The sequence below is a fragment of the Lissotriton helveticus genome, chromosome 12, assembly GCF_964261635.1.
Source record: "Lissotriton helveticus chromosome 12, aLisHel1.1, whole genome shotgun sequence".
Classification (NCBI taxonomy): domain Eukaryota; kingdom Metazoa; phylum Chordata; class Amphibia; order Caudata; family Salamandridae; genus Lissotriton; species Lissotriton helveticus.
The window spans coordinates 376260581-376285009 of NC_136073.1; the positions used below are offsets into that span (position 1 = coordinate 376260581).

At 46.8% G+C, this 24429-nt stretch overlaps 1 protein-coding gene across 2 annotated transcripts in view; it reads right to left on the reverse strand.

The window, feature by feature from the left end:
• The window catches only part of CEP89 (centrosomal protein 89), a 1224823-nt gene that overhangs the window by 908338 nt on the left and 292056 nt on the right, over nucleotides 1-24429 (reverse strand). For both annotated transcript variants that reach the window (XM_078670561.1, XM_078670562.1), the window contains exon 6: nucleotides 1656-1767. In XM_078670561.1, the coding sequence (XP_078526687.1) occupies nucleotides 1656-1767 (112 nt within the window). The remainder of the gene's footprint in view (nucleotides 1-1655; nucleotides 1768-24429) is intronic.

Sequence of the window (24429 nt, forward strand, 5' to 3'; positions counted from 1 at the left end):
ACATATGGAGCTATCAGAAAGAGTAGAACTTTGTATAAACAATGCTGTGTGAGTTAATTTTGGTTATGGACGGGGGATACGGAAACAAAAATGGACAAACATGAAATCCAGGGAAAGTGAAGCTTAAAACCCATACCATTAGCATCCAGCCAAAAATAAAGTGGCAATGTTACAGTCAACTTAGGGTCTAAATAACAAATAGGGTAAAGACAGGCCAACTGAATATGGGCCTGGTGTATTATGACAAGACGGTCAAAATTGGGTACAAAAATGGGGAGAGGTTGCGACCTTATGGTCAGAGGTGCCGACTGGAGCTGGGGAACCATGTTCAAGCCTCGGCGTCGGCTTGGCTTCCTGTGATTCAGGGCAAATCACTTAATCTCCCCATGCCTACGGAAAAATGAATGTGTCCTTGTGTAACGTAACTGGTGCTCATGTTAATACCTTTGGGTCAAGTTTGCGATATATAAAATCTGACGGGAAGAAAATAAATAGGGACCTTATTGGCAAGGACTAACAGTTTCCAGTGGCCAAACACACCCATTGCTGAAGTGAAAACAATTGATGCTACATGGGTAATTTCGGGAGTGGGACAGGTGGGGGGGCTCTTAAAAAATGTTTTGTAATGGAATTGTGGATGCACAGCCTATTACAGACAGTGCAAATTTACAACAAGATGGTAGGCCACTAATCCGCCACTTCCCTAGGCTGAAGCATTCTGGACTGTGCCTTCCGGAATGCATCTGTTGGATTAACCCCTGAGAAGCTGACTGTGTGGCATCACCTTACAGGCATCTCAGCCTCTTAGGCTAGAGAGGTGTCAAGTGTGAGCTCTCCGGAACATCCTCTGTTCCACATCACACTCCTGTCCCATAATGTTCAACATTTAATTACAGGTTTTCTTGTACCTTTAACTCAATTTGTTAGACTCTTGCTCAGTACTGAGGGAAGGGTAGACACCCCCATCGATCCCTCCGGTATGGAAGTAATGTTTTCTGTGCTGGAAGGACCTTTGTGAGAACATCTGAAGTTTAGGCTGAGTCTAGGAGGCAAAACCTACAGCACTATCATTTATGTCCAGGTTACAGAATAGATACATTGATTTCTGCAAGGAAATATTGAAATGGTAAGGTATGCAACAGGTGTGAGTGCTGAAAGTGTGGATTATATTTTGGAGGACAGTGTTGGTACCAGCCGGCCCCACAGACCCGACATTAAAAGAGACACGAGGAGTTTCTCCTAACTCTGGAACAGTTCTGTGCATTTTGATGGTGCCACATTAACAGACTGTACACGTGTAGCTTTCAGTAGCTATGGGGTTTCCTTTGACTTTTGTAGTCTATTATAATCCTACTGAGAATCAAAAGCATTCATCTCAATGTTCTGTGATTGCTTAACAGGTACACCAGAGGCCCAAAGCAGGATCCAAGACAGACTGATGCACATTGGAATAGCTGCCAAAAAGCCTGCTCGACGTCAGGTTGGAAAGAGAGCCTTTGGACCTAGAACTAGCTAAGTTCTGAGCCAGGTCTATATTCACTGGTGGGAAGAGAGAGAGAAGTAAACTGGGAGTTATTTTAATTTCACAACAGATGGTTTCATTCTTCAATTTCAATGCGATAAAAAAGCAGAAACAATGAGAAGCTTGATCATACCGTTCACTTGCACTGACTGTAGGTGATGGTTTGCAGAAGTCTGACGGACAACTTTGGGGCCAGACATTTCACTTTCAATGGCTTCCACACTTTCTGAAGCTTGAGATATTTCCTGGATAAAAACATGAAGGGTTCATTTACACTTGGTTAGTAAAATGGCAGCTGCATCCAAATTTATCTTAAACATATCCAATAATGATTTCACTTCAGCAATCTGCTTGATACACATCGAACAGTATGCAAGTAGTATCAAAATCAAATACCCTTTATTAAGGCTGGTCATCCCATTAGTAACCTTGCAGAAACATTGTTACACTAACGTGGTCCCAGGCTAGGTGTAAAAGTCAAAGAGTCGACACACCTAGATAAGTAGGAATACATTTAATTTTCACTTATTTATTTATGATTTCTTAACTGCCAAAGACAGACTGCTTGTGTGAGCCAAGGGATAACTACAGGAATGCCACAGAAGGAAAAGAGATATATACACTGCATTAAAATGTCCCATATTTGCAAGAAGAGGCTCGATTTCTTAAGATTCCTCCATGATGTCTTCGCATTTTAGAAACAAAGGTGTGCAAAGACGAGGAGAGAAAGGATACTTTATAGTTACTTTTTCAATCAGTAAATTTAAGCAGCTCGTCTCTATAGTGTCAGGAAGTTAAAGCAGACGGTAAGCACATTGATATATTAAAAAGTGTTAATTGGGCTAATTTCGAGTGATACCATGCCCACTGCATACACAGTGAATCTATGTTAATGTAACGCTAACTTGATACCGGAAACTCCATTACTATTTTCGCCCCAAATGGAAATTCCTCCATCCCGTCAAAAGCAAGTTAATTGGGACGTATTCATGTACAGAAATATAAAACATTTAAAAAAAAAATATGAACTGAATACAAATCTCATGAGCATATTTTGTAAAATGAAGCTAATAGTAAAAAATATCTTTATTTATTATCAATCAGTTGACACAGCTGTGTGCCTACAACCACTCTGTGTCCGGCAGCTCACAATTCGATCTTTGCAGTCTGTCTCGATGTAGTGCCATCCTTGATATTGATTAACACAGCATGTCGTCTACAACCACACAGGGCCGGCCGCGTATTAAACCAGAAATTACTGTGCCATCCTTGTATCCTGTAGCATAATCTCGCAGCCCTCCCTCTCCCTCATCGCTCTTTTGCCCAACTTTTTCATTCCAGTATGGCTGCATTGCGGCCAACAGGGGGAGAGGGCACAGTGCCGCCAATACTCAGCAGGCATGATTGAGACTCAGCTTCTTTTTTTTGATAAACCTGTTCAACTGAAACAACCGCTGACTTTGCTTAGCAATCATTAGCCAGTGTCCACACGTCAACGTACCAAACGCATACCAAACCTAACAGGGCACATAGCCTTACACTCCTCGTATTTCCTATCACGTTCCAGTCACATTCGGGGGAACGTCTCGCACACGCACATCCTCTCATCTATCACTCATCGACTCCTTTCTCATTTTCTTGTATTAATAATGACACGCAGGGCGTGGCTTGAGCGCCGCACAAGATGGCGGCTTGATACCGGAGCTCCGCTGACCGAGCCCGGCGCCGGCAGTTTATCTCCGCTAACACCGGACTGACACGAACTCTAACCCCATAATCTGCCATCGGAATGTGAGGTGAGGAGGAGGATCCGTGCTTTGTTCCTTAAAACCAGCGACATGCGCTCATTTTTGTTGTGACGCGGTCCGTTATTTCGGCGGCCGCCATTTTCTTTTTTTACCGCGATCCCTTCATGAGCGGTATTTCCCGAATGTACGCCTCGTTCTCCATCCCACGGAACATTGGCTGTCTGCTCCCTTCCTAATCAGCTTGGGCACAATACAAAATGCCTATACAGTTGCAGTTTTCCTCCTCACATGTTTTGACGTGCAGACGCTGCTCGCACTAATTCTGCCTGTTTTCACCAACTTTGCATCAGTACTTCATGCCTTATCTTCCTGATTGGCGCCTCTCTCGCCCGCATATTGATATGCGCTACGCTTGTTGACATCTTCAATTAACAAATCCTGGTTGGCGCCCTTTTTTCAACCGCATTTTCTCATATGCGCTCTGCTTCCTGGCTAACTGCAATATTTCTTATCGCAGAAATACCACAGCAACCTTCATACTGGACTTTGATTTTTTATCATATTGCATAACCTGCGGGTCATCGACGCTGCTGCCTTTGCGCTTATGCTCACATGCAATGTCTGTTGATTTGCTTCAGTGTTCTCTTCATGCAAATGCTATTTGAAGGTTTTTCTTCATGAAGAAATGTATTTTTCACAGCCGATATAGTGATTAGTCCGACTTCTCTTCAGCTTCATTATCTCGATTTGGCGCGCTTCCTGTACGCTTTCAACAGTGCCGAGCCACAGTGTTTCTTCTCTGAATACTATTCCTATTGACTTTCTCTGGTGGTCTGTGGTGGCACTAATATTTTTCCTCTTATTTTTTCTATGGGGAAATTGCGTACTCTCAAGCTTACTGCTTCAATACCCAAACTGCGTCATTCTTCAGACTCTGACTCCACGACTCCAACTATGGATGATCCTGCTTCTCGAAAACCGGACTCAAATCCTGGGGCAATTCCAAAAAATACCTCCTCAAGTAAACTTTTGCAACCTGCTTCAACAAAGCGCCCCAAAAAAGACCCACCCTCCCCAGGCTCATCTTCACATTCTGCATCTATGGATCTTATTCTTGAGGAAATTCGTGCGCTAAAACCCTTCATGGCTGAGACTACTAAGACTTTGCAGTTTCTTCACGATAAATGGTCTACTCTTGAATCTCGAGTTCTTCTAGTAGAACAGGCCACGGAAGCCCTTCACACTTCAAGCTCTAGGATTTCGCTTTTGGAAAAAGACGTTTCTCTCCTAAGGAGGCAAACAGAGGAGTTGGAAAATCGTAATCGCAGAAATAACCTACGCCTTTATGGTCTTCCGGAACTTACAGAGGGATCCAACCCAACTGCATTTTTTCAAACCTTTCTGCCGAAAATTCTGGATCTTCCTCCTTCCTCTTTACTTAATATACAACGTGCTCATAGACTTGGTCCTAAAGTTTCCAACAAACCCCGAGGAGTCATCATGCTGTTCTTACAATATACTGACCTCCTGCAGGTTCTTTCAGCAGCAAAAACTAAAAAACAAGTTATGTGGGAAGGTCATCGTCTTTATCTTTCTCAGGATGTGGCTAAAGTGACAGCTGATCGTCGAAAACAATTCCTTGATTTGAGACCACAACTACGAGCTCTGAATGCAAGATATGGACTGCTTCATCCTTGTCTCTTCAAGGTGACCTACAAGGATAAGACGACGACATTCGATGATCCACAGGTTCTTCAAGAGTTTCGTCATCAGCAGGAGACCGACGTCATGGACACTGCTAGAGCTGTTTAGTCACGCATGAATGACCTGTTTACTTTTCCGTTATCCTACTGTGTCGTATTTTTGTCATATATTCCCTGTTGATTGATATCTCATTTTAGTATTTTTGTTTTTGGTATTTTGTATTTTGTACTTTATATCTCGTATGTTTCTCTAATATTCTTCTTATTTTTTGTCTTCTTATAGATGATCTACCCCTTTCTTCATCCCGGTGTATTCGTGCATCCCGTCAATTCAGTTCTCTGCTGGTTCCTTCGGTGTTCGGTGGCGTGTGTTCCGTTGTCGTTGTCGTCATCTTCTGGCGTCGTCACCCCCCATTCGTCTTCGTTCTGTATCTATTGGTATGTTTCTATGTTCTTCTTATGTTGCTCTGTCCTCTTTACTACTCTCTTTTCCTATCTCCTCTCTTTACTCTTTTCTCTCCTTTTTTCTTACTGTATTCTCTATCCACTCTCTTGATTTATTTCTCTTACTTACTCTATCTTTACATTCCTACAACCATTCTCTTCTCTTTCCAATGTGCCTTTTCTGTTCTATCTTCTTTTCCATATCATTCTGCTTTTGATTCATATTCCGAGTAGTCACTTGGAACGTTAAGGGGTTAAATAACCCTATTAAACGTCAACGAGTTCTGACGCACTTGGCTAGGCTTAACGCTGATGTAGCCCTCCTCCAAGAATCCCATCTTTCGGAAAAGGAGGCTGTAAAACTCAAACGTTGTTGGGTGGGACATGTTTTCCATTCTCCTGCTTTAGGTAAGACAAATGGTTCAGTTATATTGTGTCACAAAAAGTTAACCGTTTCTGTTGTATCTCAAGAATGTGACGTTAATGGTCGTTGGGTTCTTGTAAATCTTCTTATAGACAAGATACCAATTGTTATATTTAATGTTTATGCTCCTACAGGGGTTGACAAATTGTTTTGGCCTGCTATTTCTGAAAAACTTGTTATGCTTGATGAACAATATGTTATTTTCGGTGGTGATTGCAATCAAGTTCTTGACCCCATTTTAGACAGAAACTCTAAGGTTAAATTTGTTTCCTCCAAAATGCACTCCCAATTTACTGCATCTATTCATAATAACGCTTTAGTTGACATTTGGAGGCTATGCAATCCCGACCTTAGAGAATACACATTTTACTCTCCCACTCATCATTCCCAATCCCGTATTGATTACCTGTTCCTTAGCAAATCCCTAGCTCAACTTGCCCTTCATGCAGACATTGGTTCTATTTTAATTTCAGACCATGCGCCCGTTTTTATTGATATTGACCTAGTCCCCTTCTCTCCTCATTCAGGACGCTGGAGATTTAATAATTCTTTACTCCTTGATTCTGATTTTTGCACTCAATTTACAGTTTTTGCCACTGAATTTTTCACACTTAATCATCTCCCTGAATCTTCCATTGTCATGGTGTGGGATTCCTTTAAAGCTGCTGTTAGGGGATTTGTTATGAATTACGTATCACAAAAGAAAAAGAAGTCTATTTCTAAGACAACTCAACTTCTGGATAAAATTAAGAAACTAGAATATGCTTATTATAACTCTACCTCTGACTCCTCCCTTCGAGAGCTTATTTCAGCCAAATTCGATTTTAACAAATTTACCACTAATGCAGCCTCTAATTCTCTCCTTAAATGCAACTCTCGTTATTATGGAGGTCAAAACAAAATGGGCAAATTATTAGCTAATTATCTTAAGATAAGAAGGGAGAAAACAAAGATTGAGTCTCTACAAGGTCCGTCGGGTATTTCTTTGTTTAAAGATAAAGACATATTAAATCAGTTTGTTTCGTTCTATCAAACTTTATACACTCCTGAATCCAGTCCTGATCCCGCTGATCTCCTTACGTATTTTCACGACATTCCTCCCCCTCCCTCCACTCATGTTCATTTTCTTACACTTGTTTCGGATATCTCCCTCTCTGAAATTTCTCATGCTGTTTCTGTCCTTCGTCGTGGTAAGGCACCTGGGCCTGACGGTTTCACCATTGAATTCTATAATCATTTTTCCTCCCTTCTCCTCCCTAAACTACATCTATTATTTCAATCTTCTGTCGATTCTGGTTCTTCCCGGGGAACCTTTCAGGAAGCGCTTATTTGTTTAATTCCCAAACCAGATAAGGACCATACCTTATGTAAAAATTATCGCCCCATCTCCCTCGTAAATACCGATTATAAAATTTTTGCCAAAATATTAGCTCTTCGATTGGATCCCCTTTTACCAAATATCATTGGCCCTGAGCAATCAGGCTTTGTTAAAGGTCGTTTATCATCAGATAACTCCCGAGTTTTCTTTAATATTCTGAGTAAAGCTCCCTCCCTTTCTTATCCTTTGGCTGCCATCACTCTTGACGCCGAAAAGGCTTTTGATAGAATAGGATGGGACTTTATATTTCAAGCTCTCCGTTGGATTGGTTTCTCTCCTAAATTCATTTCTCTTATTTCATTACTTTATTCTAGCCCCCATGCTTCAATTTTCGCAAACGGTATAACTTCTGATTATTTTCCTCTTCAACGAGGCGTGCGTCAAGGTTGCCCCTTATCCCCTCTTTTGTTTGTTTTAGCTTTAGAACCTTTTTTGACTAAGATCAGACTTGATGAGCATATTTCTGGATTTCGTTACGGCTCCCAACAGCAAGTTAAACTATCAGTCTACGCTGATGATATTTTGTTATATTGTTCGGACCCACAATCCACTTTACCGTTCTTTTTGAATCAAGTTTCCTCCTTTTCTAAGGTTTCTGGCTACCGTCTTAATATTGATAAATGTGAAATTTTACCCTTAAACCCTCTCTGTCAAAAGCATCTCTTTCACAACTCTGGCTTTTCTTGGCAGCCTTCCAAGATTAAATACTTGGGTGTTTGGTTTGCTCCTCGTCTCTTAGATACTCTTAAGTTTAATTTCAATTCCCTTTCTGTTAAACTTAATGCGGCTATTACTCGCTGGAACCCTCTTTTCCTTTCTTGGTGGGGATGTCTTGACTCAATTAAGATGATGTTGGCACCTCTAGTACTTTACTCTATCTCCATGATTCCCATTCATATTCCGGACTATTACCTCAAATCAATAGATTCTATTTTGCAAAAATTTTTGTGGAAAGGTAAGAAATCTCGAATAGCCCTTTCTGCCTTGAAGAAAGATAAAACATTGGGAGGGGTTAAATTTCCAAATTTCAAATCTTATCATACCGCTTTTTCATTAAAGCAAGCTTTGCGTTGGCTCTCTTCGGACCTCCCCCTTTATCCCCCTCTTTGGCTAAAGCTAGAGTCTTCTTTTCTTCATCCTTTTGATTTTCATGAGATTCTTTCCTTCACTTCTAATGTAACATCTCTCCGCTCCCCCATTATCTCCCGTTCTCGTACTCTTCTCTTACCATACTTGTCATCCTCTTATGCTTCTACTTCCTCCACTCATATTCAGCCTATTTGGCATAATAAACTTTTCCAAATTCGCAATCGCTCATTATATTGGAAGACCTGGCACTCTCTTGGTCTAAAATGGATCTCTCAACTTCTTGTGGATAATCAACCTCTTTCCTTTCAAGACCTCCAAAAACAGTTCTCGTTGCCCTCCTCTTCTCGTACACGATATACCTCACTGATTCCCTCTCTCGTCCAATACCTCTCTTCACTTCCCGCTACAAATTCTATTCCTACAGCATATCTTCCCATTTCCAATGTCATTGATCACTCCCCTTCTGCTTCTTTTATCTATAAATCTATTCAGTCTTCTACTGTTCGTCTCAAATCTAGGGTTGAGTTGGCTTGGGAAAAAGATTTATCTCAAGTTTGGTCCTTCACTTTGTGGGACAAAATTTGGGCAAAACTTCATAGTACTTCCAGAGCTGCAAACACTACCCAAACCTTATTTTTTGTTTATAATCGCACATTATTCACTCCATTACTTTTGTCATCGTTTTCCTTAGACACTCCCTCCACTTGTTGGTCCTGTCCCTGTTTTTCAGCTGATTTGAAGCATATGTTGTTTGAATGTCCTCCCATTTTTCGTTTTTGGCAACAAGTATGGTCCCAGTTTCAAAAAATTTTCAATTTCTGTTTTTCCTTTTCCATTGTTAACATTTTTCTAGGTTCTCTTTCTCCTATTTTTGCCACTTCGTCCCATAAACATAAATTAATCGACCTTCTGATAGCTGTTGCCTTCCACCATATTACATCTCATTGGAAACAGGCTAAAGATGTCTCCTTCAATGCATGGTGGAACGCAGTTTGTTTTAATCACCGTCTGGACACTAACTTTGTTTCCCCCATTTCCCTTGCAATCAAACGTGATCTTTTATGGATTCCCCTCACTGAGTATTTATCCGGTGTTGCCCAAATCCCACCTACCACTCAAGTTCGGAATGTTGAAGTCCAAAAACCACCGTAATTGCATTTCTTCCTTGTATTTAATTTTTCATATCACTTATGTGTTTTTATTCTACAGGATATACCTCACTTACCTTATGTTCATGAATAGTTTCGTTTGCCATATTTTATGTATAGATTTATTTATCAATTCTAATTTTTTGTAAGAGAGATTTCTTGTTTTTATAACTTATGATTGTTTCTTCATTTTCTGTCTTTGCTTCTTTATACTTCAATAAACTTCAAACTTAAAAAAAAAAAAAAAAATAATGACACACACTTTTCCAGGGCATACCATCTCCCACATCCTCATCCTTCCAGCAGTTACTCATCATCCCCTGACTGTTCATCACAGCAGACCTGCAGGTATTCTCGCAACGGGGCCCATATGTCTTTAGGTTTCGACTTCATAGGCAGCTCTTCCGCATATGTCTCAAGCTGGTCTCTGCAGAACACCATATCTTTTAGCCAACCTGTTACCTTAGGAGTAAGTTTGCTGTCCCAAGTGAACAACACACGCCGTTTTGCCAGTAGCAACGCCACCTGAATTAGTTTGTCCAGTGCCCCTTTCGCCACAGATCCGTACCCTAACAAGCACAGTGCTGGGCTATTCTGCAGCGCAATGCCTGTCATCTTTGTCACACTAGTGATCACTTCATCCCAGTATTTATGCACCTGGAAGCATTCCCACGCCAGGTGTATGAATCCCGCATCGTCCGCTCTACACCTCTTGCATTTCCCCTCAAACCCATTTTCCACAGTTTGTGCGGAGTGTGGTACACTTGATGGAGGTATTTTAAATGAATGATCCTCAAATTACTGTTAGGGGTCAACTTTCCTGTTATCGCGCACACCCGTTCCCACTCTACCTCTGTTAGCGGGGGTCCAGTATATTATTCCAACGCATCAGACTCCTATCCTCAGTTCGAGGGGTGTCCGCTTGAACCGCCTTATACAGTTTAGTTATCATTTTCTTTTTTGTGGGTGCTGTGATGACCACCTGCAGCGCGAGTGATCGCGCCGGTTCTGCCGGAAAATCAGGGTAGTGCGCTCTCACCGCCTGTCTCAACCTATGACACGTAAATTTGAACAACAGTGTCGGGTTCGTAATGTATGCAAGGTCTTCTCCTGACATATATGCCCCTTCAGCATAAAGGTCCCCCATGTTAACTATGCCCACATCCCGTAGTGATTTAATCGACCCCTTGTCTTGCGCCACCGATAGTGCAGCATGTCCCTCTATAGGTAAAGCGGGCGCATACAATGGATTCTTGTGTGTCTTCCGCCCTATGGCCTGCCATGCTGCTACCGTTATATCTATTGTGTTTATTTCCGTTTTTGGCGTTTGTCTACGAACATGTGTCACTATACCTTTCAGTGGTGTAGGATCTGCATCTCCCTGCTCCACTGCCACATGTGGTGTGAAGGCATGGTGTTTAAACCAGTAGTATGCGTATTGTGCTTGGCAGCAAAGGTAATACACATATATATCCGGCGCCTTAAATCCTCCCTTGTCGTATGGAAGCGACAGTGTACGCCAACTTATACGTGGCTGTTTCGCGCCCCACACAAGTCTAAGGAGTTGCGTTTGGATTGTTTTAAAAAAATGCGCCGTCAAAGGGACAGGTACATTACAAAACAGGTACAGTAGCTTAGGTAATATCACCATCTTTATAACAGCTATCCTGTCTGCTAGCGATAGTGGCAATCCCATCCATCTTTCCACCTGCGTGGCAATTGCTTCGTATGCTGCTCCATAGTTTTCAGTGATCACCACTTCCGGATCCCTGTGTACCCACACTCTGAGATATTTCACCGGTTCTGCGGACCATATAAGGGGGTATTCTATCACAGGGGACGTAGTAGCTGCAGTCAGCGGAATGACCACTGATTTTTGCCAATTAATACTTAATCCAGAATATAGGCCGAACTTTATGTACTCCCTCAGTAGAGGGGACAGGTACACTGTTGGTTCGCGCACATACAGGACCATATCGTCAGCATATAACGATATCCCCACCTGTCTACTGTCGAAATTTAACGCCGCCGCACCGTGCAGCTGACGCACCTTGCACGCTAGAGGTTCTAGTGCAATCGCAAACAGTAACGGGGATAAAGGGCATTCCTGTTGTGTGCCCCGGCCTATTTGTAATGGTTCAGACGTGTCTCCCCCGGTGCGGACTCGTGCCGTAGGTTCCGCGTAGAGCAATTGTATCCACCGAACGAACATAGCGGGGAAGCCCAATCTATTCAGTACATGTATCATGTAGCCCCACTCCACCGAATCAAAAGCTTTTGCGGCGTCTAATAATACCGCGACTGCTTGGAGTTCAGCGTTCACATGTTACACATGTAGCATGGCAAATATTGTGCACAAATTTAAAGACGTGGAACGATCTGGTATAAAGCCCGCCTGATCCGGCAGGACCAGCAGGGGCATCAGGGGCTGCAACCTGGTGGCTAGAATCTTCGCTAGAATTTTAGCATCTATATTTATAAGGGATAAAGGGTGCTATGAATCGCACTTTTCCGGTGGCTTGTCCTTTTTCAAAAGTGTTATGATCAATGCCTGTCGAAGTGGCGGAGGTAGTTTGCCTTCGTCATAAGCCTCAGCGTACATTGCTAATAAGTGGGGTGCAAGTATCTGAGCATGCGCTTTATAAAATTCTGCCGTTAGCCCATCTGGTCCAGGCGCCTTCCCATTCGGGAGTGATTGAATAGCCGCCACTACATCTTCTTCGTCTATTGGTAAACTGAGGTATTTCCTGTGGGCGTCGGATAGCCACGCGCATGCAACATCATCTAGATATTCATTTAGAGCCTGTCCCTCAGTGTCTCCCCTGGATGTATATAGTGATTCATAAAAGCGCCTAAAGGAATCTCCCACTCCCTTAGGGGTATTGTGTTCCACCCCTTCGTCATCTACTATACGGTCTATGGGAGGCTGCAGGGCTCGCCGCGTTAACTGGGCTGCTAGTGATCGACCCGGTCGTCTGCCCTCCCCATATCGTCTGGCCTTGTACCGTTTAGACAGGTATTTAATCTCTGATTCAGCAAGTTCGTTATATTCATCCACCAACTCTCGCATACTCAACAGCGTCTGCGCATCACGTTCAGCGTCATATTGTGTTTCCAGCTCTCTCAGTCTCTCCTCCAACCTCTGCTATCTATTGCGTATATCCTTCAAAATCCCAGCCGCCATGCCAATGCACGTCCCTCTTATCGTGACTTTGAATGCCTCCCATAGCGTCCCTTCACTTTCTACGGATCTCACATTTTCTGCAAAATACATCTCAATGGCCTTCTTAATCTTGTCCGCATATAGAGGGTCGAGCAAAGCCTCTGCTCGGAATCGCCATGTGTATGGTGGCCTCTGGTTTTGGGGGATATTCATCGTGAGCAGTACCGGGTTGTGATCAGAAAGTGTTCTGGGCAGTATAAGAACATCAGTCACCCAGCAGTTTACATCGTCACTAACTAGCCAGTAATCTAACTTAGACCATCCGTTTGTCGCGGGTGTTATGTGTGTCCCTGCCAGTGTCTGTGAATGTCTCGTGTGCCATGCGTCTTTTAGTCCAAATTCAAGCATACCATCTTTTACACAGTTGGCAACTCTGCCCATTCTGACACCTTGTGGATTCAACTTATCCAATGTGGGATCCAGATGCGTGTTCAGATTCCCCCCCATAGTATCGCTGTGTCCGGCCATGTTCGTAGTACTCTGTACATATTCAAGTAAGCGGTCGTGTCATCTATCACCGGCCCATAAAAGTTTATGATCGTGACTCGCACATGTCCCAGCTGTCCCAATACCATCGCCCACCTGCCATCCCTGTCAGTAGCTGAGTCCAGTTCCTGAAATACCACCCCCTTCTTTACCAAGATTAACACACCTCTTGCGTATGAGGAGTAGGAGGACGCCAAACTGTACGCTGCCCATCTTTTCGCTACTCTAGCCTCTGTTGCCCCTGTTAAATGTGTTTCTTGAAGCAGTGCTATCGTGACATTCTGCCTGTCCAACTGCGCCAGTACTTGTCTTATTTTCCGTGAAGTATTCAGGCCGCGTACATTCCACGATATCGCCTTGTACATTGCGCCCCTAACGTTAGTAGTACTACCCATCCCTGGTGTCCATTTGTCAAGCGATTGTGCATTGTGCATTCCACCCAACTGTCTTGCTATATATAAGAAGTACATTCAAGTGCCCCAACATTGCAAACCATAACAACTCCCCCCCCCACCCACTTCAGCACATCCCAATTGCCAAAGACATATCCCCCTTCAAACACCCCATCAAACCGTAACTTAAGAACTGTGCAGTCTATTCGGGGATCCATTGTGGGTCGTGACCGCTACCACCACTCCCAGATAGTGGAAGGGAGGGGAGCCATCGAATCTCATTTGTTCACTCTTTCCCCTTTCGTGGAAATCTCTGCATGTCCAGCCTACCCTCTCATGCTGATGTCCACAGTGCTCCCATAGGCCCTCTTGTTCACATATCACAGCTAGTCATGTAGTGTCCCATGGAATGCTTACCACACCCTCCATGCAGTTCACTCATCTATGTCCGATGTGGCCGATGAAGTAGCCTGCCGTTTATCCCTCTGCAGCTTTTTAGCGTACTCCATAGCCTGCTTGGGCGACGTGCAAATTTACCCTTTTCGTACGTACCTATTCGCAATCTCGCGGGGTATAGCATGGCATATGGGATTTGTTCCTTCTGCAACATTTTTTTGACTGTTTGGTACTCTTTGCGGGCCGCCTGGACCGCTGGCGTGAAGTCCGGATAAAAAGACAACACATTTCCCTGATGAGTGATGGACCCTTTCTGTCTGGAGATTCTCAGAACCATGTCTCTATCACGAAAGTTCAACACCCGTGCTATTATCGGCCTCGGGCTCGCTCCCGGCGGAGGCCTCGCCGCCAGGGATCTGTGTGCACGTTCGATCGCAAACAGGGGTGATAGTTCGTCTTTCCCGCACACTTCCTGCAAAAGGGTCTCGACATATTCCTCTAGCTTGCCCACATTCGTGGACTCCGGCAGCCCTATAATGCGTATATTGTTCCTTCGGGAGCGCGCTTCACTCTCCTCGCTCCTAGCTTGTATTACCTCTAGCAATTTGGCGAATTCACTTATCCTGTCTGCGACCTGCTGCAAACCATCCTCCGCATCCGATATTCGCTGTTCCGCCTCATTTAATCTCACTGCGTGCTTATCCAGCTTCGACGAAAAGTGATCCATTCGGCCTGTGAGCACTTCTATCTTGCCATCTATAGTCTGTAAACTCTGCTGTATCGCCACCAATGTTTTCGCTATATCATTGTTCTGCGCCGCAGCCTCCCCCCGCTCCATCTCCAGCTCCGAGTCTCGCCGCTGCCGCCCTCCTTTGCGCAGTTCAAAATTTAGTTTCGGCTGCGTTTTGTCCGGTTTCTCCATTTTCTCAGCCCAGAGTCCACACACACCAAGGTCCGCGATAGTAGGTCTCCCCCTCCGTGCACGCTCGCAACAGGATACCGTTGCCCTTGCTGCCTCGCGCTGTCCGCCGAGACCTCTCTTCACTGCGGTGTGTTCACCCCTTCATACGCCTGCCAATAGCGCCGCCGTCTGGGGGTCCAGTATTGGCGCCAATTCTGCACTCCGCCTCGGCCTGCTCACTCGTCAGCTACTGCTCCCCAGTGCCACCGACTCCAAGCTGCGTTTTCCTGGCAGCCCCGGCGTTACAACTCTTCTTCGCTGAAGGTTGGGCCTGTCAGATGTTACAGGTAACTGCCCACTGTGTCCGCTGCCTTTCCTCCTTTGCTACAGTCCAGCGCTCCCACCACCGAGTAGGCCGTACTCCCCACGCTATCCAGAGGCCTGCGGATGTTTCCCTTGCGCCTCTCGGGATATTAGGCTGTGGACGGTGGTGCTCTCTGCTGGGATGAAGGGGGGAGCCGCTCTTTACACTATTCTCACCCAGCGCAAACCGGGGTGGGTCGGGTCGCCGACTCGGCGCTCGGCAATCTTCCACGCAGCAGCCTCTCCGGGGGGTCTCGCGCCTGTCAGCGGCCTACCTTCAGACTTGACACCGGGGCCTCGCGTGAATCCGCAGCCGTCTTCGCAGCAACGCTGCCTCCAGTAAGCTCCGCCCCTTTCTCTTCGGTCGTTTCTCCGCGGCCCTGCGTTGCACTCAATAATACGGTATTGTGGGCGCAAGTTCCCCAGGCGTGTTCCTCTGTCGTTGCCTCAGGGAGCGCCCGGTCACACCAGCTTTCTCCCACCTAGGACTCCGTCGCCTGCCTCAGGCCGCCATTTTCCGCCAAGCCGGTGGAGCCGCTGCGCGGGTCAGTTCTCAGTCGTGTTGGCCCTTTGTGCGACACAACAGGGCAGCTCCGTAGCAGCGGGTCTGCAGCAAATGAATTCCGCTCGCAGATTTCCCACTGTTTGGGTATTGGGCAAGGATGTTCGCTAGTGTCCCTCGATGGCTGGCGGAGCTGCACTACAGTGCGGCCATTCTCGCCCAGCTTCAAGCCACGCCCCCGAAACTAATAGTACTTAAGAGTACTTTAGGAGACCCACCTCTCTATATAGTGCACCACAATGGGGCTATGCCGAGGGTGCGAAGGGACCCTTATTGGCTTACAGAGGCAAAAGTAGATAACACTAACGTTCTATTTTCGTGGTAATGTGGACGAGCAGTTAGGTTTAGCTGAAGCTAGTGCTAAGCATTTATTGTACACACCAAGGCAATAAATTATACACACACTTAAGGAATTGAGACCAATTTAGAAAATTAGTACTTCTTTTTATATCAATAGTTAGACAATGAACTTCGGTAAAAGGTAAATACTTTTCGCAATACGGTAAAAATAAATTAAGTACAATAATCACAGTTGTGTGCAATTACACACAATACATTTCCTGTGGAAGGTAAAGGGCAAGTAGAAAAGAAATTTCACTAGTTGCTGTTGTTGTGGTTAACCTTTTGGAACTCGAAGGTTCGGGGCCAAAGCCAAGTACTCGGGAGCTTCACGGATTGCTTGGGAAACAAGGCAAAGGGCGCGCTATGACTATGAAGACCAGGGGCCACCTGCAAATGCAAAGGGGGACTGGCAGGAAAGTGTGAAGGCTCTCAAGGGAAAGTAGGGGTCTCAAGGGTTCGGGAGCCGTAGGAGCACAGCTGGATTAAAAACACCTTAGTCAGGCGGGCTGGGTACAGAGGAGATGTGCAGCTGGGCAACGGCGCACCAAGAAGCACCTCGTGGTCAGGAGCTGGCAACTTGGGGTGACGATTCTGGAGCTGCTGGGCCACTGCTGAGGTGGGTCGCTGAAGTCCCTTGTTGGGTGCTGGCTGGCTGTAAAGTTGAAGTCTGCCTGAACTTGGCTTTGTCTTTTTTTTGCAGCAGCAACGGGTCCGGTACTCCGGATGTTGGTGCATTGCAGGGATGGTGGGTCCTGAGGATCTCAAGACTTGGTGCAAAGGCCGAGCTGACCCTCCAGAGCAAGTGTATCTTTGGATGGCACTCAAAGACGTCGGTTGGGCTGGGGAGCTGGACGATGCTGGAACGGACTTTGCTGTTTTGGAGACCTGATGCAGCATGGAGATAGTACCTCTATCTCAAGGGAGTTACATTTGGGGGTGGGGTCGCACACTACTCACACACCGGCGGTGTCACCCCTAAGGACTCTGGTCAATGTAGTAAAGTGTTTGCGATGCATCATCTTTCGATCTTCTGCTATCTTCGCTGTCTTCGCCATCCCTGGACACGTGTTTCGGGGTATCACCCCTCGTCAGCAGGGATAGGCCGTGTACTGGGGTTGCCGATGGCTGCCAATATCTGCCAGGTATAGTACCACTCAGGCGCGTAGGTGCGGGATCCCAGGCTCATCAGCCCACTGCTCACGGGAGCTATGGGGCGATCCCGCTGGTGTATTAGCAGTGTGCGACCCCATTTTGGTGAATCTCAAGGGAGTTCTTTGGCAATTTACGAAGTGGTGGTGACCCTCCGAGGTTTTGTGGAGGCCCTGCAGTGATGGGACGAGCTGGAGGAAGGCGATTGTCGGGTTCTATGGTGGCAGGCAAGAGTTTGCGCCCAAAGTCCATTATGAGATCTACAGTTCTTGGTCCAACAACGTTTCTTCATTCTTCTTCTTGTGTATTTGGAATCTACATTCATGGTCTGGGGATACCACCTAAATACTAAATTTAGGGGTGTTTACAAGGGAGTGACAGGTAGTGACCAATGGGCCACTTACCTGAGGTGTCTACACCCTCTATATGCCCACCTCCGGTGGGACGGGGATATAGTCCTAGTCCTGATTGGAGAAGTCCCACCATCTTCAAGATGGTGGCCACTGAAAAATGTGCTTCACCGCGCTTCCAGCACCTGAGGGGTGGGGTTGGCAGAGGGGGCACACCTCCTATGCTTTCTAAGTTTTCCCACCTGTCTCCCTGCCAAAAGGGGGTGAGGACAGGAGGGGGTCCTACTCCCTATCAGGAGAGGCTGGGGGTCATGTTTCAAAGGCTGCAATGCCTTTGAAGCTTCCTCCCACATATGGCTCGTCCTGTGAACACCTCTACCCAGGACAGGCTTTGTTCCCGATCTCTAGGTACACTGGTGCTCACTCCATGAGGTCAGAAATCTGTCAAATGGTGACAGGCTGGCTATGACCACACTAAGTGTTGGTCGGTTTCAGGGGACCCCGCGAAGGGGTCCCCTGAGTGCAATTTTCAATAAATCTGACACTTGAGTGCAGGTTTACTAAGACAAGATATTTGGTATCAAACATTCCATAGTATAATGAAGTCATTACGGAGCCGGGGAACTCGTAATGAAGAGCGTCCAGCCCATGTACTCTTCCCTGTTCACTTTCATTATCCATGCAGCTATTTCCTCACATGAGATATAGTGCACCCTACCTTAGGGCTATAAGGCCTCCCAGAGGGGCATCTTATCTATATCCCATGCAGTGGTTGTAGGCATGGCACACAGGGAAGTGTGACATGTCAACTCTTCTGTTTTGTCTGTACCAAGGCACGCAGTCTGCGATGGCAGGGTGCATGGCCTAGGTGAGTAGAATCTAGGGTGGCACAATCTGTTTTGCTAACCTTGAGGTCCCTCTTCAGTGTCAATGCCCTAGGTACCAGGGGTACCATTTACTGGGGACTTACAAGGTGTACTGAAGGGGTGCCAATTGGAAAACACATACAGTTTAGGGAAAGAGTTTCTGGCCCAGGGGACCTGGATGGCAGGGACCCTGTGCGCTTCCAGTCTAAATTACATCAACAGAGGCACTTTCCTACAAGTAAAATTCACATAATTACCTGCATCTATCACCACAGACTGCTGTGAAAGATCCACCATTGTGCAGTCAAGGATCACCACCAAAATGGTAATACGGACACTGCAGAGGACCAAGCTTTAGGCCAGTCGTGAGTCAGACTTTCCGACAGAGGATCTTAATCACACTCAAAACGCAAAAAAATACCAATCCCTTTAAGAGTCTTTGGTTTCGTTGATCAAACCTACCGCTCAACACTATGTAGCTGTGACTCTGAACGGTAAGGTTTACACAAAAGAACAAGAGTAAAGCATTTAAAGAACACCAAAACAATTGACGAAGAAATTAAGAGGGCACCAAAGAAATCCAACACCTAGTATAGAAATAGACTGTATTCTTATATATTTTTAGACCCCACACTGAAAAAAGATTCACCGGAAGGTTCTGGAGATAATCGAATTTACAAGGTATAGTAAATCAGATTATTTCACTCAATCACGAGCAAGCATTGGCAAATTCAACACTTCAACAATTAGAAACAATTTCACCAAGAGGTTGGCTAGTTGGAATGCGGTCACTTATGAGTCACTTTAAGCGACTGACTCCAGTTGGCAGCTACCCATGGGGACCAGCAAGGTCCCCAGAGACAGTTACATCAGTAGGTGAAGAAGAACAGATCCTGTGCACACGCTAGTAAGGTACATGGTCCTAGTATAATGACTTGTATTAACTCGCTGAGGGAAATATTTTGCGTCAAAGTTCAAAAACACCAAACACAAGGGTTCATGTGGGTGAAAGTTGTTTATAAGTCAATTGTTAGTCAGTACAGAAAATAGTAGCCAGCTGGCTCAAGGTTTGCGGGCTGCCACGGAAGGCTTGCCGGGCGGCCAGCGGCCCGCGGGCCGTACTAGGAGTACCCGTGCCCCAAAGGAAAGAATCTTAAGAGAAGCTAGAACATTCCCCGAAGTGACATTCCGTGGCAACCCAATAAAGCTGTTTGAAGACCTGGCCGCTTCCACACTTTTAAAGCGAAGGGAGTTTCGGCCAGTCACATCTTTTTTGCAAGATCACAAGATCCCATACTCCTGGGGCCATCCTATCCAGCTAACTTTCCGCTGGCAGGACAGTCTTCATCATTTAAGATCCCTTAAGGAGGCGTGCACGTGGGACGAGCAGATGGACATTGACAGTGTAGGAGAGTGGCTCCTGGGCAAGGAGTCTCAAGGTCAGACTCAGTGAGCATAGCAACAGAGAGGAGAGCTCTGCTGGATAAGCTTTCAGACTACTCAGGCTCACAGGGACCCGCTTGAGGGCATGAGGTCCATGTGGTAGCCGGGTTGCTTGGGAGGTAGGGGCTGAGCACAGAGGGTGATGGTCACGTCTCCTGGCTACATTTTTCCACTGAATTCCACATTCTGTGGACATTTGTTGTTCTTTGTCTTCTTCTGGGGAATGTTTCCGGGTACTCAATTTGTCATTAGCTTCCAAAAACACTACATTTAGTGTCAAGGGGACCTTGAGCTGAGAGGGGACAAGTGAGAATAAGATGTGTAGGAGGGGAGGATGGGGTGAAACAGTGCATCTATTCAAAATCTCTTATGGTAGAGGGGCTAAAAGTGTTGACCCTCAATGTGAAAGGGCTCAACAACACGATGAAGAGAAGGGCCATCATCTCCTACCTGGAACAGTCACAGGCAGACATCTGCGTACTCCAGGAAACGCACTTGCTCTCCAGGGACTGGCGTGGGTTGTGAACCAAGGCCTTTCCTCAACAGTTTTTCTCCTCCTTGCCACGTAAAGCATCTGGGGTAGCACTACTCTTTGCACGTACATTCACAGGGTAAGTAGGAGCGAAAATTGCAAAAAAAAAAGGGCCGTCTCTTAGGGTATCACATACTTCTAGGTACTCAGGTGTTAGTGGTGGGCTCCATCTATGCCTCAAACGAGGGACAGAAGCACATGTTACTTACCTTCAGTAACAATAGATCTGTAAGAAACATTAGTTAGTTATAGATTCCTTATATTAGAATTACCCCCAGACGTCACACTGGATCCAGAAAGATTTTTCATCAGCAGTACTTCTGCGCGTCGGTCGGCTCCGCGTTCGGTAGCGGCGTCGCGGTCGCTGGGATGACATCGCGGCAGCTACTAAAACTCCACCCTCGCACGCTGACGTCAGTTCTGTACATGACTTTCCGCACCAGAAATACAGAGCCGTGCAAGACACTGACCATTGGTGCACAAAACTGGGGCCCTGAAAGGATGTCCTTAACCCTAGAAATCAGTTCGCAGAACGGTGGAGGAAGGGTGGGGTGGTAAGGAATCTATAACTAAGTAATGTTTCTTACAGATATATTGTTACCAAAGGTAAGTTACTTGTGCATCTGAAAGAAACAAGTTGGGTATAGATTCCTTACCTTAGAATAGATACCCCAGCAATACCAACCCCCGTGGTGAGTCTGCGAACCAAGATCACACCAAAAAGTCATGGAGAACAGAACGGCCAAAGAAGCCATCTCTCCGGACTTGGCTGTCCAGGCAGTAGTGTTTGGTAAACGTGTGCAGCGATGCCCACGTGGCCGCCTCACAGATGTCATTTAGAGGCACTCCTCTTCCCAAGGAAGTAGTGGCTGCTGTCGCCCTGGTGAAGTGAGCGCGCAGTCCCAATGGAGGCTACTTTTGAACTAGAGAATAACAAGCCTTAATACACAACATGACCCATCATGAAATGGTGCGTTTGTACACGTCCCTACCCTTCTTTGCACCTACGTAACCAACAAACAGTTGATCATCCACCCGGATCTGTTTTGTGCGATTCAGATAGAAGGAGAGCGCACGTTTTGGGTCCAGACGGTGGAGCCTCTCTTTTTCCTTCGAAGGATGCAGAGGCGGAAAGAAGGTGGGTAAAGTAATGGTCTGCCCGATGTGGAAGGCAGTGACCACTTTAGGAAGAAAGGATGGACGGATCCTGAGAACCACCTTGTCCGGATGGACAGACAGGAAAGGAGGTTTTGAGGAAAGAGTCTAGAGCTCACTCACCCCCCTAGCAGAAGTGATGACTACCAGGAAAGCAATCTTAAGAGTTAGTAGACGTAAAGGACAATTATGAAGCGGCTCAAAGGGAGTGCACATTAAGTAAGTAAGTACAAGATTCAAGTGCCACTGAGGCATAACAAAAGGAATTGGAGGAAAGAGATGCGTTAAGCCTTTCAAGAAACGGTTAACTACCGGGGACTTGAAAAGAGAAGGCTGGTCTGGCAGCCGAAGGAAAGCAGAGATGGTAGAAAGGTAGTGCCCAGAGCAGAGCCCTGCTGGGCTAAAGAAAGAAGGAACAAGAGTACTTCAGAGATGGGGGCAGAAAGGGGATCCACAGCCTTTGCTGTGCACCATGCCACAAATTTGTTCCACCTGCAGGCGTATAAAGTCTTAGTGGAGGGATGCCTGGCTGACCTCCCTACGTCACAGACTTAGGGAGGCAGCTCGAAAGACGTCAACTGTCGCTGCTCAATCTCCAAGCAAGGAGGTGGAGACTGGACAGGTTCGGGTGGAGCCATCCCCTGCTGCTGCGACAGAAGATCCTCCCGAAGAGGCAGTCGGATCGGAGGATCAATGGCCATGTTGAGTAACTTGGGATACCAGACTCTTCGTGCCCATTCCGGAGCCACAAGATTGACTTGGGCCCGTTCTGATCTTCAGCACTCTGGGCAGAAGTGGTAAAGGCGGAAAGGCATACAACAGACCGCAACTTCACTCGCAACGAAAAGTGTCGCCGAGGGAGTGCTGCCTTGGAAATTCCAACGTGCAGGATTGCTAACATTGCGCGTTCCCTTCGGTGGCAGATAGATCTAATCAGGGCTCTCCCCACTTTTGAAAGAGACCTTGCACCACTTCCGAGTAAAGACGCCATTCGTGATCGATCATGCACCTGCAGCTGAGCTCGTCCGCCCTGGCGTTCAGAGAACCCACCAGGTGTTGAACCACCAAGAAAATGCCTTGGTGTTCCAGCCATGACAGAGGCGAAGGGCCTTCTGACATAGGGTCCACGACCCCACCCCTCCCTGATTGTTGCAATACCACATGGATGTGATGTTGCCCATGAACACCTGCACAACTCTCCCAAGACAGAGGGAAGGAATGCCTTCGGTGCAAGACGAATTGCCCGGAGCTCTAGGAGGTTGATGTGAAGCCCGGACTCCGCCAGGAGACCAGAGGCCTTTGATATTCGCCTCTCTCATGTGGCCGCCCCACCCCAGCAGGGAGACATCCACTACCACAGTGTGGTAGAGTTGGGGAAGGGACCACTGCCACTGACCCAATCCTGGTTCGTGAGCCACCACAGTTGTTGAGCGGTGCCCTCCGAGATCTGGACGTAGTCAGACAGATTTCCCCGATGCTGGACCCACTGGAACTTCAGGTTCCACTGCTGAGCCCCCATATGCCACCTGGCATGATCAATCAGCAGGATGCAGGAGGCCATGAGGCCCAGCAGCCTCAGGGTCATTCTGACCGAAACCCGGCACAAGGGCTGAAAGATCGGAATCATAGCCCAAATGTCCCGGACTCGCTGTTTGGGAGGAAAGACTCTAAACTGTGCCGTGTCCAGATCCGCTCCGATGAAGAGGTGCTTCTTAGAGGGAATCAGGTGCGACTTCGGCACATTGATGGAGAACCCCAGCTGACGCAGGAGGTCGGCCGTAGTCTGGAGGTGGGAGACGACTGCCCTGGGCGAGCCCGCCTTCAACAGCCAGTCGAGATAGGGGAAGACAAACCCCTGTTCTGAGCAGACAGGGGAAGACAAACCCCTGATCTGAGCAGATGAGCTGCGACCACCACCATCACTTTCGCGAACACCCGAGGGGCGATGGTAAGGCCAAAGGGGAGCAAGGTAAATTGAAAATGCTCGTAGCCTACTGTGAATTGCAGGTAACGCCGGTGGGGCAGCCGGACGGGGATGTGGAAATAAGCGTACTGCAAGTCCAACTCTACCAACGAGTCTTGCAGGTCGAGGGCAAACAAGACCTGAGCAAGCGTCAACATTTTGAACTTCTCCTTCGGGAGAAAGCGATTGACGTCTCTGAGATCCAAGATAGTACGCAGGCCCTTGTCCTTCTTGGGAACCAGAAAGTAATAGGAGTAGCAACCACAACCTACTTCTGGGACAGAAACGCGCTCAATGGCTCCCTTGGCCAAGAGAGCCATAACTTCCTGCTAGAGAAGTGCCAGATGATCCTCCTACATGCGATGGTAACAAGGTGGCATGGCTGCAGGGATAGTCTCAAAGGGGAGGGAGTAGCCCCTTCAGACTATCAGCAAAGCCCACCTGTTCGAAGTGATGGTGCGCCAGTGGGGGTGGTGATGGCGAATTCTGCCGCCCACTGGCATTGATGGGCCTGAAAAGTCGGACTAGGAGGGTTTAAAAGTTACTACAGAGGGGGGGGGGTTGGAGGACGGGCCCACCCGCTGGCCCCCTGAACCACGTAGCTGGATCCCACGTCCCCAGCCGCACGAAGGCTGGGCACCTTGCTGCGGCCTGTGGCCCTGGGTGGGACATAGCGGGGCACCCCTTCTGTAGCCACGAAAGGGGCGAAAAGCAGACTGGGCCGGATGGGATGAGAAGCCCAAGGACTTGGCCATAGACCGCGAGTCCTTGAAGCGCTCTAGGGAGTTATCTGCTTTGTCGCCAAAGAGGCGAAGACCATCAAAGGGCATGTCCATCAAGGTCTTCTGGA